This window comes from Osmia lignaria, chromosome 8 (assembly GCF_051020975.1).
Source record: "Osmia lignaria lignaria isolate PbOS001 chromosome 8, iyOsmLign1, whole genome shotgun sequence".
Classification (NCBI taxonomy): Eukaryota; Metazoa; Arthropoda; class Insecta; order Hymenoptera; family Megachilidae; genus Osmia; species Osmia lignaria.
In genome coordinates this window covers 15,965,279-15,977,214 of record NC_135039.1, presented here as the reverse complement: position 1 = coordinate 15,977,214, position 11,936 = coordinate 15,965,279, and the positions used below count along the sequence as shown (strand labels likewise).

At 32.4% G+C, this 11,936-nt stretch overlaps 3 protein-coding genes across 9 annotated transcripts; all 3 read right to left on the bottom strand.

The window, feature by feature from the left end:
- Positions 1-1,721: 1,721 nt before the first annotated feature.
- Positions 1,722-7,070, bottom strand: Afti (aftiphilin). 6 transcript variants are annotated; one of them, XM_034328817.2, is made up of 8 exons: positions 6,732-7,070; positions 6,434-6,550; positions 5,024-6,318; positions 4,738-4,950; positions 4,523-4,669; positions 4,310-4,370; positions 3,899-4,027; positions 1,722-3,709 (listed from the first exon to the last, which is right to left on the bottom strand). In XM_034328817.2, the coding sequence occupies exons 2-8, from the start codon at positions 6,534-6,536 to the stop codon at positions 3,186-3,188; spliced, it is 2,472 nt and encodes an 823-aa protein (XP_034184708.2). In that variant the 5' UTR covers positions 6,537-6,550; positions 6,732-7,070; the 3' UTR covers positions 1,722-3,185. The 6 variants fall into 6 exon arrangements, with proteins under 6 accessions (XP_034184708.2, XP_034184710.2, XP_034184707.2 ...); XM_034328819.2 differs by having other exon boundaries at positions 6,736-7,070; XM_034328816.2 differs by having other exon boundaries at positions 6,639-6,780.
- A 155-nt stretch (positions 7,071-7,225) lies between these two features.
- On the bottom strand, positions 7,226-10,666 carry LOC117606421 (uncharacterized). 2 transcript variants are annotated; one of them, XM_034328824.2, is made up of 8 exons: positions 10,526-10,666; positions 10,198-10,409; positions 9,576-9,914; positions 8,886-9,505; positions 8,669-8,812; positions 8,436-8,585; positions 7,805-8,368; positions 7,226-7,738 (listed from the first exon to the last, which is right to left on the bottom strand). In XM_034328824.2, the coding sequence occupies exons 3-8, from the start codon at positions 9,843-9,845 to the stop codon at positions 7,303-7,305; spliced, it is 2,184 nt and encodes a 727-aa protein (XP_034184715.2). In that variant the 5' UTR covers positions 9,846-9,914; positions 10,198-10,409; positions 10,526-10,666; the 3' UTR covers positions 7,226-7,302. The 2 variants fall into 2 exon arrangements, with proteins under 2 accessions (XP_034184715.2, XP_034184714.2); XM_034328823.2 differs by having other exon boundaries at positions 9,576-9,834.
- Positions 10,659-11,922, bottom strand: LOC117606449 (SKA complex subunit 1). The gene is made up of 3 exons (XM_034328895.2): positions 11,441-11,922; positions 10,894-11,353; positions 10,659-10,816 (listed from the first exon to the last, which is right to left on the bottom strand). Exons 1-3 carry the CDS (start codon positions 11,648-11,650, stop codon positions 10,659-10,661), a joined length of 828 nt encoding a protein of 275 aa, XP_034184786.1. The 5' UTR covers positions 11,651-11,922.
- Between the last annotated feature and the right edge of the window lie 14 nt (positions 11,923-11,936).

Here is an 11,936-nt window from a genome sequence, read left to right as displayed (position 1 = left end):
GGATAGTATTCGGCTAGCGAATACCTGCGACCGGTGTGACACGAATCTTAAACACGACATAAAATCCGATCATTCAAAATAATTGATTAATGACCAACATACATAATGCATCTGATAATCTTTTTTTCTATAACAATTATTTCAACTTTGGCTACTAAATCTTACTGAAAAAGAAAATTTAATCTTTAAGTTAACCACCTCTGATGATTAGAGATTAATTAACACTATAGGATACACGATTACCATTTTCTTTTTTTTTAATTTCAATTCTGTGATTTACAAATCCATCGGTGTTTTTAGGGTCTGGCGTGAGGTACGCAAAAAATTCTTTTACCTGTTCCTCGAAGGATGCATAGAAAGCGAATGTAAACAAGATGAACTTACCTGACCTGAGGTAATGCTATCCCTTAAAGCTCTTTCGTGGCTTTTTCTGCGACCATAGTAGACCTGAAACATTCCAGACCTTCACCTGCGTTTCTTCTTCAGATTCTCTTGCGCGTCAAGGCATATTAACGTAAACGATTCAACCTGTTTTTAGACATTCAAACAGTTTATTTTTTTGTATTCATAGAACAGTCAATTGACTACAATTAGAGGCATGTTATTTTTAACACAAAGAAATCATCAATAACTTCAATTATGTACATACATATACAGAGCTTTTCAAAAATGTTGTTCGCATTAAAACTGAATAATTAAGATTATAGAAATTATTGAAATTATTGAAATTTCTTTATTTATTTTATGTAACTTATTCGTTATTTACAGGTAAACGAGTCGAGTTTTATCAAAAGGATACAATTAAGAAAATGAAAAATATTAATCCTATAAGTACATATAAGGGAGAAGAAACAAAACGAGGGAGCATACTCTATCTGAAAGGAAAATGGTAATTTATCTTTGCATATATGTAGAACACTCTTTATGAATGAAGTTGTATCGTTAAGTTGTGCCACCCGTGCCCGGTGGTGCCGGTCGAGAGAACGACACGTTGCTGCCGACTTCTGCGTTTTCCTGCAAACACATTTATTAGCCGAAGTAAATGCCACAGTCCGTGCTCGCGATCTTTCCTGTTGTCTTAAGATTAGCTTCAACGTGGCACATTTCATTGTGCTTCCTTTACTGTATTAAAATTAGTCGTTATTCTACAATTCTCATTACACTCACACGTTTATTTAATGATTACATCAAATTATTTTTATTGATTTTATTATTTAAAGTTTAAAAATCATATAATAAATTATTTTTAACAATTCTGCTTATATATATATATATATATATATATCTTGTGTTAAGATAATTAAAACAAGAAGATTTTTTTAATAATAGACATTCATATTTTTAATGAGAATACAGCATCTACGTCTCGGACGCAACGTGTGTGTTCTTTCACCTGTTATTTCATTATTCATTGGTTGCGCACCTTACGGCTGCAAGCTAAGCTACACAATAGAAGGTCTCTCTCCTCCTCTCGTGCTAGCTCTATTCCTCTGCGTATACGGGCACACGAGTCGTGACCTTGTGGCATTTGGTACCTGGCTGTACCAGTCGGCGCATGACTCCGCCTGACGTATAGTGACGTATAGTAATGGGCATGATTCGAATTGTTAAACCGCGCACTACTAACTTAGTCAAATTTTCAATTTTCAAACTTTCATATTCTTCCCTATCAATTCTTTTTTACCCCTTTTCTATATTAACATAACAAGATTTTTATCTACTTACCAAATATTGAAGGTATTTCAGCTGCATAAAAGGTACAGGTACAATAATTAAAACGTGATAGTTATTGATTCATTATTATTGGTAATTACCCCCCTTTTACATAAATTAAAAATATACATTTTCAATGATTTGTTTAAAATACATTATAAAGACCTAAAGGATGTAGAAATATCTTTCTGACCGTGAGTTAATCTTCTGTTGTAAAAATCTAGCTATTTAATTAATACTGTGTAAAAATGAAGTATAAAGTAGCACTTTTAATAAACAAGAAAACTGGAGACTAATTGTAAGTTTAATCATTCTAATTTCTAATTATAAGAAGAGTTTCCAAATGTTTTTTAAAAGTCTTTTTCCAGCCAAAAATATGGGTAACTTGTAACATTCATTTATTTATTTGCATACGTTATATGTATATACATCGTGTGGCATTATATTATGGTTTCATGAGAAATTTTTTGGCTGCGCCACTAACTTGCACGTCTTTGTGCCTGTTCATGGAATAGAGTCAATTGTATAAAACATTAAGTACATAATTTTATAAATCCTATAGGTTGCATAAATAACTGGCTGAACACTTAAAATCACATTGTATTAAATCACATCGATCAACAACGAACTTAATTGCTTCAATATATAGTAACATATTCTTAATGAAACAATTTGGAGGCATTAATAGAAATAATAAAAACAAGAAAGATGTTAGCCGATTATAAATATTTACGAATACCACATACAATAATACAGTGACCCATCTACCTCTTGTTATCATCATAATTTCAATTAATAATCAGATAAAATACAATTGAAACGATGATCATTTTAAATACTGTTAAGTCAATTAGTACTTGACTATACGCAATACGATAAACTATAAATTGGTCCGCGTCTCGTTTAAAGCTAAGAAAGAAAATAAGGAAAGATAAAGTAACATTAAGAAACATATTAGCAAATAATATACATAAATTGAATATCACATGTTTTAAGTGATGTGTTTATATCAGTAAGTGAGTAACAGTGAAACTGAATAAAAGAAACTTCGATTTTATATAACTATACACAACAAAGGACCATGACTCCATTTCGTGAACGAAGTAACAATATTCTATTTCACTGTTCTTATCGTGCAAAAACAATGACCTTTACTGTAGAGTGTTTTGTCCCTATTTTTTCTGTCTGTTTTCTTTCTTTCTTTCTAAGTATAGAAGATAGACGTTTTTCTACCTCGTACACTCCGTAGAGAATCCCTATTTCACAACGGGAAGTAGAGAGTACAGAATACATTATCAGTCAGTGTTTACAAAGGGGGGAAAAAGTTTGAATCGAAGGTCGGTCCAAGCGCGGATTTGAAAGGTTAACGGAACATCTTTTCTCCTTTGTTTCTATGCCTCGTCGATACGTCCACAGGACAGAGATTTATCGAATGTTCTGACCTTTCAAACTCGCGCTCAGACCGACGTTACTCAGCCAGGCATCTTACGACTCATGATACCCATTTCACAGGCAAGTTGCTTCTGCTCTCTATCGAGCATTAAAGTTCTAGCGCTGAGAAACGAAAGATCTGGCAAACGATTCAATACTCTTGCCGTTTCCGCTTGGATCGGTACGGCTCGACCAAATCTGTCCATCACCACATGTTCAGAGGTTGATCTCTTGTTCATCGACTTCCCACGATAGCTATCTCCTAAAGTTGACGACTTCTCAGCTGACACGTATTGCCTCTCATTCGTTAAGAATTGCTTATCCATGGGTAAGCACTGCTTTTCCGTTTGAACACTTCTCTGGCCACCTGTGCTGCTTCTCACTTTTTGTCCTGACTCAAAGTCCCCTTTTCTCTTCCATTCTGTTGTACGAGGAGCTGGTAGTGGCTCGATTATCTTTGACGTTTGTGAACGTTTCTGTGATTTCAAACCATCACCTTCCAAACGATCTATCGTCTCCACTTTAGAAACAGAGTTGCATCTCTCCCTATTCATTTCGGTGATATCTGTTTTTATCATAAAAGAATAATTTCATTGAATAATTATGAAATGAAATACATTAAGGAAATAGATACAAGCATGCGTTTTAAATGAATTACGTGTACTTAACACTCTAATCTATACATATATATTTTATATATATATATATATATATATATAGCACATCAATTACAAAGTGTAAGCTTAAGACTTACGGTGATTAGCAGGATTCCTTGCGCTACTTGGTCGACGATAGGATTCAGAATTGTTGGAGTTGTGGGATGTTAGTAAAGGATCGAAAGGACACAGAAAGTCCAGAGGCAGAAGAGCGGATAACCCACCACCTAGATTACATGATTTATCAAAGAATTTGCCCAGTGATTAGCACGCTTTATATAGGAATTTCAGGGAAGCGAACTAAATGAAAAGATGAATGTACATTTTTAATCCTAAAACACACACACACACACACACACACTCACTCACACAGTGCTAGCGTGAACGATAAAAATACTTAAAATATTTCTAATCTTGTATTCTGCTATCTCTGAATTTGACTAATTACCTTATAAAAGTGGTAACAAAGGAGAAATTAAACGATAACAACAAACGTGTTGCGTACTTACTAGCTTCTAAAGGATTAACAAGCCCAGAACTATTCCAATCAAATTGAGCAGCAGGTACTTCCTATAGGGGTTACATTGTAATTAATTATAATTAATTACTTTGTAATATTAATGCAGCGAGTTCAATTGCTGTCAATATTGGTATTTTTCCAATCTAACAGTCAATATTGCAACAATCAAAACTATTGCATTAGTTGATGGTTAAAAACTTACTTCTGAATTTGTTGAAGTTTGAGTTTTATTGATATTTGAAGTAGTAGCTGATTGAATATCAGTTGTAGCTTTGATTGGTTCTAATGGAGTGAAACCAAGGTTTGCAGCAAATCTGGGAACGTTTGGATTCCACCTTGGCCCAAACAACTGAAAACACTTGAATTTAATATTTTTCATTACACTGATAACATTGCATATAAACAACTGATATTTACAATATTACGAGAGTCAATGCCAAGGGAGTTTAATAGCATTTTGTTACTGCTACTGTTTGCCCATTGATATGTTAAAGCATTTGTTTCTTCAACATTCTTTATACTTTTCCAGACTTTATCCGTTTCGCTTATCAAGGGTTGCGCTTCAATTTCCAGTTGGTTTACATCCATTAAGAACATTGTTGTTATTATGTCTTCTATTTTATTAGCAGCCTATAAAAATTTATTCAAGTTTCTAATAATTGGACATTAAGAGAACAGAGAAAAATTAAGTAAAACAGCTTACATTTTTATTTTCTATCCGACAAATGGACTCTTTCAAACTAAATTGTGGTTGTTCTACAACAGCTGGCTCAACAGCTGGTTCAACAGCTGATTCAAAGTCATTGAAGTCACCAAAATCATCATCGTCATCTTTATCAGGTACATTCGTTTCATCGACATTTTCATCAAATTGCGTTTGATTCGCAAAGTTCGTAAAATCACCAAAATCATCATCTTCCCCCATTGTTTCTTTTCTTTTCACATTTGTTTCTACAGTTGAACAATTAGAAAATTCTGGCTGGGAAGTTTTAGTTGAAGTTCCAAATACAAAGTCATACTTAAAATCATCGAATTCTTCGCTCGAACAATTTGAAACGTTTGCTAAAGGTGCAGAAGATAAAAAATTATTTTCAACTGTATTATTTTCATTTTCAGAGAACTCGTGCAAGTCTTCGGCAACTTCAGTTTCATTTTCATTTTCATTGACAGTTTCATTGAAAGTTTCATTACTGGAATCATGAAAAACTGGATTCTCAGTACTGCTGAATTTCGGATCATTCACCTTGAATTCAAAAACATTTTTATCTTCGGTAGGCACATCTTTATTTTCTACACAATGATCTAATTTTGATTCTTCAACCGACTGTTCGAATTTCAAATTTACATCTTTCTTATCACTTACATTAATATCTTTGTTTAAAGCATTTAAATTATTTGTAATGTTTTCAGGTTCTTGGAACTTAAAATAATCTGTGTTAGAAACACCTGTGGATTCTTCGTTGTTAGGAACCCAATTTTGAGAATCCTCAAATTGCTCATAGTCATAAAAATCATCGTCTATCGATTGCACCGTGTCAGCAGCAGCAGCAGCAGCAGCAGCAGCAGCAGCATCTCCTAAATCTAGACTTAAAGGTTCTATATCTTCTAAATGGTTAGGAGATGTTTCTTGTTCGCTTCCTCCAAAGCTACTGCTCCCACTAGTTAAATTAACTCCTTTTTCCGTAGCGTCTTCGCTGCTACTACTAGTACTATTACTACTACTAGTACTACTTATGTTCGCATTTTCTACATTCTTTTTTCTATCGTGCGATTCGTAAATATTTTCAACTTCTGTCTTTAGCTTAATGTTGCTTATAGTTTCATCTATTTTCTCAAGTATTAAAAACTCTTCTGGAACTGTTGTTTTCACATGTATGCTTGATTGATTATTATCATTTTCTAGAACACCATTTACTTTTGGCGAAGGATTTTGAGATGTTAGCGGTGTTTGAATTGGTGTGATAGGCTTCTGTGGTGAATCCGATGATACGGATAGCCCTAAAATGGAATTTTATTATTAACATATTGAATTCTCTAATTAAATGCATCATACAATAAGGAAACTTAATGGAATTTCAACATAGAAATATTTTATAAACGATCAAAGAATTACCATCTATGCCACCAGTAGTAAAATCTCCAAATTCATCTTCTTCAGAATCCCCAAAATTATCAAGTGGTGGAGGCGTAGAACTAACCAGTGGTGGAAATGCCATTCTTTGTCAGAGTTCTGAAATGTTTAATATGATTTAAACAGTGTATACCATTTACTAAACAAATACTGTATATAAAAGCTTTCATACTAATTTGTCTTTTACCGCGATAAAACGCATATGTCTAATTTGTTTCAGGTTAGGTATAGTTGATTGATGATGAGTGAATATGTTACATAAAATAATTCTGACACGTACTCACAACATTTCATTGATTATCAGAACATTTTTTATAATTATATATTATCTACGTTGAAAATAGGATGAGTAATCGTTTGAAAGAATTGAGGTATAATTGAACCTTAACTTACAAAGGAGTTAATAGGTACGTGGAGCACCTTTCGAAAATGATTTTATCTGTTGTTTGTCATGATTTCAATTTTATTGAAATCGCTTTTCATCGATGTATGCAATCTTTATCAATGACGATTGCAATTTGTTAAAAACGTAGGATTCGACAATACGAATCACGAGACATCGGTTGTATCACCTGTTCTGCACGTATCGCTTTTGCGCACCTGCCTCTACGTAACGAATATATGTACATACATACATATATGTACGTATGTACATATTTATAACAGCGCGTTCATTTAAAGAAGCGCGAGTTCTGTCTAAAACTGTTTTTACAATTTTAAACAATAAAATATCGAAAATTATGAAATTCTTTATTTACATTTTATCAACTTTGTTGGAACGGTTAAAACAACTATCAGTACGCGGCAAATACATTATCTTATACATAATAATATTTAATAACTATTTTCTTTTATTTTGTATCTTGTTTAGCGGTATGTTGAGTACGTCTGTGTTTTCTCATGTCTCCTTTTTGCCTGAAACATCTTCCACAAACATCACAGGCATGCGGTTTCTCTCCAGTATGAATCTTTATGTGATTATTCAAAGCTTCAGTTCTGGTAAATGCTTTTTCGCAATGATGGCATTTGTATCTGCGGTCTCCTCTATGTATTAAACGATGTTGATAAAAAACAGAACCGGTTAAGAAAGCTTTGTTACAAACATCGCATTTAAACGGTCGTTCTCTGGTATGTTTCTTCCTAGTGTGATCCGCTAGGTCTGGTTTTATCGTGAATCTTTGATCACAATACTCACAAGCATACGGTTTTACACCCATATGAAATCTTTTGTGAGTCCACATATGGCTGGACTGAGTGTAACTCTTGCCACAGATATTGCAGACGTATCTGTATAAATAGAAACATTAATAAATTAAAAAAATTATGTTAAAACGATACAAACATTATACGTACGGTCTTAATCCACTATGCCTTCTTTTATGAGCATTCAAAGAATTTGCAGTTGGCAGAAGACTGCCACAGATATCGCATGGAAATTTGGAACACCTGTATTTTCCATGTTCTTGAAATTCTTCGATAATTGCGAAAATATTTCCACAGAGTTCACAGATGAACTTCTTTTCACCTTTCTCTGATTTTCTGGGTATAGGTTGATGTCTCTTTTGTTTATGCTTGTACAGAAGAGACAATTCCTTAACATCTCTATCGCATATCTCGCACACAAATACCACTAGTACTTTGAATATTCTTGGATGTTCCTTCCAATGAAGAACAGCCTCTGCAAAAGACTTGAACGAAGAGGTACAATGATTACACGAATATGGTTTCTCAATCGTGTGCGACTCCCTGTGATTTTTTAAATGATCCATATCTGCGAAATGACTATTGCAGAATTCACAATGATATAATTTCAGTACTTGTAATTCTTCGATACAATTAACAACTTTCTCTTCATGATTTTTGCAATGCTCATCCGCACACTCGCAACTTCCAAACACTTCTCCGCAGTGAATGCATCTATATTTGTAAAAAGAAAATTTCTTACGTCGATCAAACACGATAGAAAAGTAAAAGAATAGATTACCTCCAAATTGTTTGACTATTTTCAAAAACAATGCTGTGTCCAGCTACATGTTTATTCAACCTTGATTTTTGTGTAAAGCTTTTTGAGCATTCAGGGCACTTGTATGGCTTTTCTGGAAGATGAGTTACTACATGCCGCTTCAAAGTGTATCTAAAAGTAGCAATATAAACGTATGATTACGACATCGATTCTCATTACAGAACAATATTTAGTTAATAAATTGCACTATGTACCCATCGCAAAAGCCCTTAGAACAAACCTCACATACATGAGGTCTTGTTTTTCCATCCACGCAAACGTGTTTCTTCAATCCTTCTTGATTTTCAAATAACTTTCCGCATTGCAAGCACGATACTCTACCATCTTTACAATGGTATCTAATAAAAATAATATAAATAATTAGTAAACTTTTGACAAGTAACAAGAAAATTCTTCATACTCCTATTATACCTTTTATAATGGTAAAATAATTTTAATTCTTTCCCAAATGTAATTTTACAAATTTCACAGTATAATGCTTTTGCATTTCTGTGAAAATGTTGATGAAATTGTAATCGTTCTTCAAATGTAAAAGTAGCGAAACAAACATCACACTTATACGGCTTAGAAGTACATTGTAAATTGGGTTTACATTTATGCTCATCCAGAGTTTCTTTTGTATGATAAAGATTCATGCAAGCTCCACATTTTAAATACTTTTGTTTGGTACCCAAGCAAAACAATGTTATAGATTCGTTTGCAAGGTCTTCATCGGCCTTGATCTCGTTTGGAATTTGTTCTTCATCGCTACTTTCAAGAACAATATCGCTATCGTATAATTCAATATCTGTTCGATTTTCTTTGTCCTCTTCGTAAACTCTCATTCGCCCTTCTATGCACAAAGGGCACGAATCAGTATTTCCCTGAGCATTCTCCGAATTCTGAGTATTTGTAAATGAATGTTTATCCTTTAAAATCTCAAAAAGGGTTTCTTCAGCTCTGATACATTGAGCATCAAATTCGTTGCACCAAGTAATCTTCTCTACACACATTGGACAAATCTGTTTTGGAAGAGGATCTGTTTTCTTCACCTAAGGGTCATTTACGTGCGCTATAATATATTAAAAACGTAGATAAATATAAAATTAAATGATTAATTACCTTAATGCTTAAGCATGTATTTATTTTGTCTAATAGTCTCAGAGATTCGCCAAATTCGGAATAAATGTAAATTGGATTAGGAGTTTCTCCTGCGCATAAACGGCATAGAGATTTTAAACGATTTTGCTTCTCGGTATCAGATGTTAATTCCAGAATTTCATTCGAAGATAATGGTTCTTCCTGGGACCAAACAATTGATCCTTCGAAATCATCGAGTTCGTCTTCGTGCTCGGTCAATGTGCTAATCGATTCTGCTTTTCTAATATTCATAGTATTAGGCTATATGTATATATGTATGTGTGTATGTATGTGTGTATGTATGTATGTATAAATCTTTATCTGAAATTTATTAAATAATTTATAAATCCATCCATATTTAAAATGTTTTTTTTTTTTTTTTTTTTCATTCAAATAATTTAAATATCAAATGTACATTGTTTGCTTCATTTAATTTGAAATATTTTATTACTTATAACTTTAGTCATTTCACATCTGTTTGTGATCAAACAAAACGGTTGTTATTGAATAATAATAGAAAAAAAAAATCGTTGCGCTTCATATTATTTTCGCAAGTAGGTTGAATCGAAGGGTGCACGATCGTAAGTATTTCGGAGCAGATTACCTCGTTCCTTGGAAATGATAGGGGAAGAATTTTTTCATGGCAAACTAAACTTGAATCTTTATGCTGTCGAAACAATCCGACAGAAAGAGAACTTTTTGTGATTTAGTGTTTCCAGTTAACGTGTTGTCACGACGACCGAAACAAAAACGAATCTCCACAAATATTTTTTAATTTTAAATTTAAGTATGTTCAAACTGATATTACAGGATCAACTAGAAATAAAGAAAACATAAATATTAGTAATAAAAATCTATTTTACAGTGATATTAAACATTATACAAAGAATATCATTTATAGTACATCACGATAAAATTATTTATTCTCATACATTACTCTCTTTCTTATGTTTCTGCTAATACAAAGATATTCATCTTTAAGTTTAAAAAGGCATCTTTTTACTTATTGTTAGATTTATTGTATAATTATTTTATCTGTTACATTTGCTATACTTCAAGCAATCATTACTTTGTTTGTATGACATAGTGTATGTCACTCTTTACCGTATATTGTCGTAATCGTTTACAATGTCGCAAAACGGTCATTAAATTTAACTTGGTTTTGTTCAGTTTTGAATTAGCATATTTTTCATAATCACTGGCTGTAAAGAAGTATACATATTCTGAAACATAATCAATTGTATACTATTATTATTAGACTAATCAGAGGTATTACTTAGAGTTTCAAAAATGATCTTACCTTTATTGGTACAAACGTCTAATTCTTGTTTTTTATAATGTAAGTAGAGACTCATAGTGCCTTGTTTCCTAGCATGAGCTTTCCCTTGTGATAAGAATGTATATTTTGCTTTTAATACTTGATTAATAGTATCTATCAAATTATTTACAATTTCTATAGGTTGCCTTCCTATGAGATATTTTGGAATTGTTTTGAACTCATCTTCCCTTATTGCAGGTATTATTGGGCAAACTTCAGGTTCATTAAATAATATCTTTTTACAATCTTTCAATGGAGTCATTTGCTCTTCTGTATCAATGTCTGTTATTATCAGTGATTGTTTTAAAAGTTCATCTTCGGAAAGTATGCTCATACACAAAGAATTCTCGCTATGGTGATAATCATCAATTAGCTCAGAGGAGATATTTTTTTCCATGTGAATAATCTTTTTATCTAATTCCTTAAGAAGCAACGACAATTCCTATACAAAATTTAAATTACACTTTTATTATTAAACAGTGACATTAGGTAAAAATTACTGTAAGTGAAAAAAACTGTTAAAACTTACAACACATCTATTACTTTGTTCTTTTATCTTGTTTAATCTATTTTTCATAATTTCAATATCACGATGCATATCTTCAACTTGCTTGTACATTTCAAAAAGCTCTTCCTTTATTTCCTTTTTACTGTCAATAAATATCGTAGCAATTTCAAGAACTTTTAATTTCTCACATTGTTGTTCTAAAATTTTTTCCAAAAAACAAGAGGTTGCCATTTCAAAATTCTATGTACTTCTTGAGACCAATGTAACGAAAGTGATAAATCAGCACTATTTGCTGCTCAAAAAACTTTATAACAACTACGCTACCACATATGATAACAAATAACTACAGATAATACATTTTATCATATAAATAATGAAGAATAATGTGCACAGCCACAAATATAAATTCGTTGACCACGATTCGTAAATTTAAATTCGATTCAAAACTGTTCCCAGATGGCGCCATTGGTTTGGACTTGTGACAAATTTCCATGAATTTCTTTCTTCTTTATAAATA

Bases quoted from the DNA above. Each gene is read 5' to 3' on its own strand.
- Afti (XM_034328817.2), bottom strand. From the start codon at position 6,536: ATGGCATTTCCACCACTGGTTAGTTCTACGCCTCCACCACTTGATAAT. The intron at 4,670-4,737 runs GTAAATATCAGT...AAGTGTTTTCAG, and splicing joins GCATTGACTCTCGTAATATT to TTGTTTGGGCCAAGGTGGAA. The intron at 3,710-3,898 runs GTAAGTCTTAAG...TGATAAAAACAG, and splicing joins AAGGAATCCTGCTAATCACC to ATATCACCGAAATGAATAGG.
- LOC117606421 (XM_034328823.2), bottom strand. From the start codon at position 10,235: ATGAAAAAATTCTTCCCCTATCATTTCCAAGGAACGAG. The intron at 9,835-10,197 runs GTAATCTGCTCC...TATGAATATTAG, and splicing joins TATCATTTCCAAGGAACGAG to AAAAGCAGAATCGATTAGCA. The intron at 8,813-8,885 runs GTATAATAGGAG...TATTTTTATTAG, and splicing joins TTATTTTACCATTATAAAAG to ATACCATTGTAAAGATGGTA.
- LOC117606449 (XM_034328895.2), bottom strand. From the start codon at position 11,650: ATGGCAACCTCTTGTTTTTTGGAAAAAATTTTAGAACAACAATGTGAG. The intron at 11,354-11,440 runs GTAAGTTTTAAC...AATTTTGTATAG, and splicing joins AACAAAGTAATAGATGTGTT to GAATTGTCGTTGCTTCTTAA. The intron at 10,817-10,893 runs GTAAGATCATTT...ATTATGTTTCAG, and splicing joins AGACGTTTGTACCAATAAAG to AATATGTATACTTCTTTACA.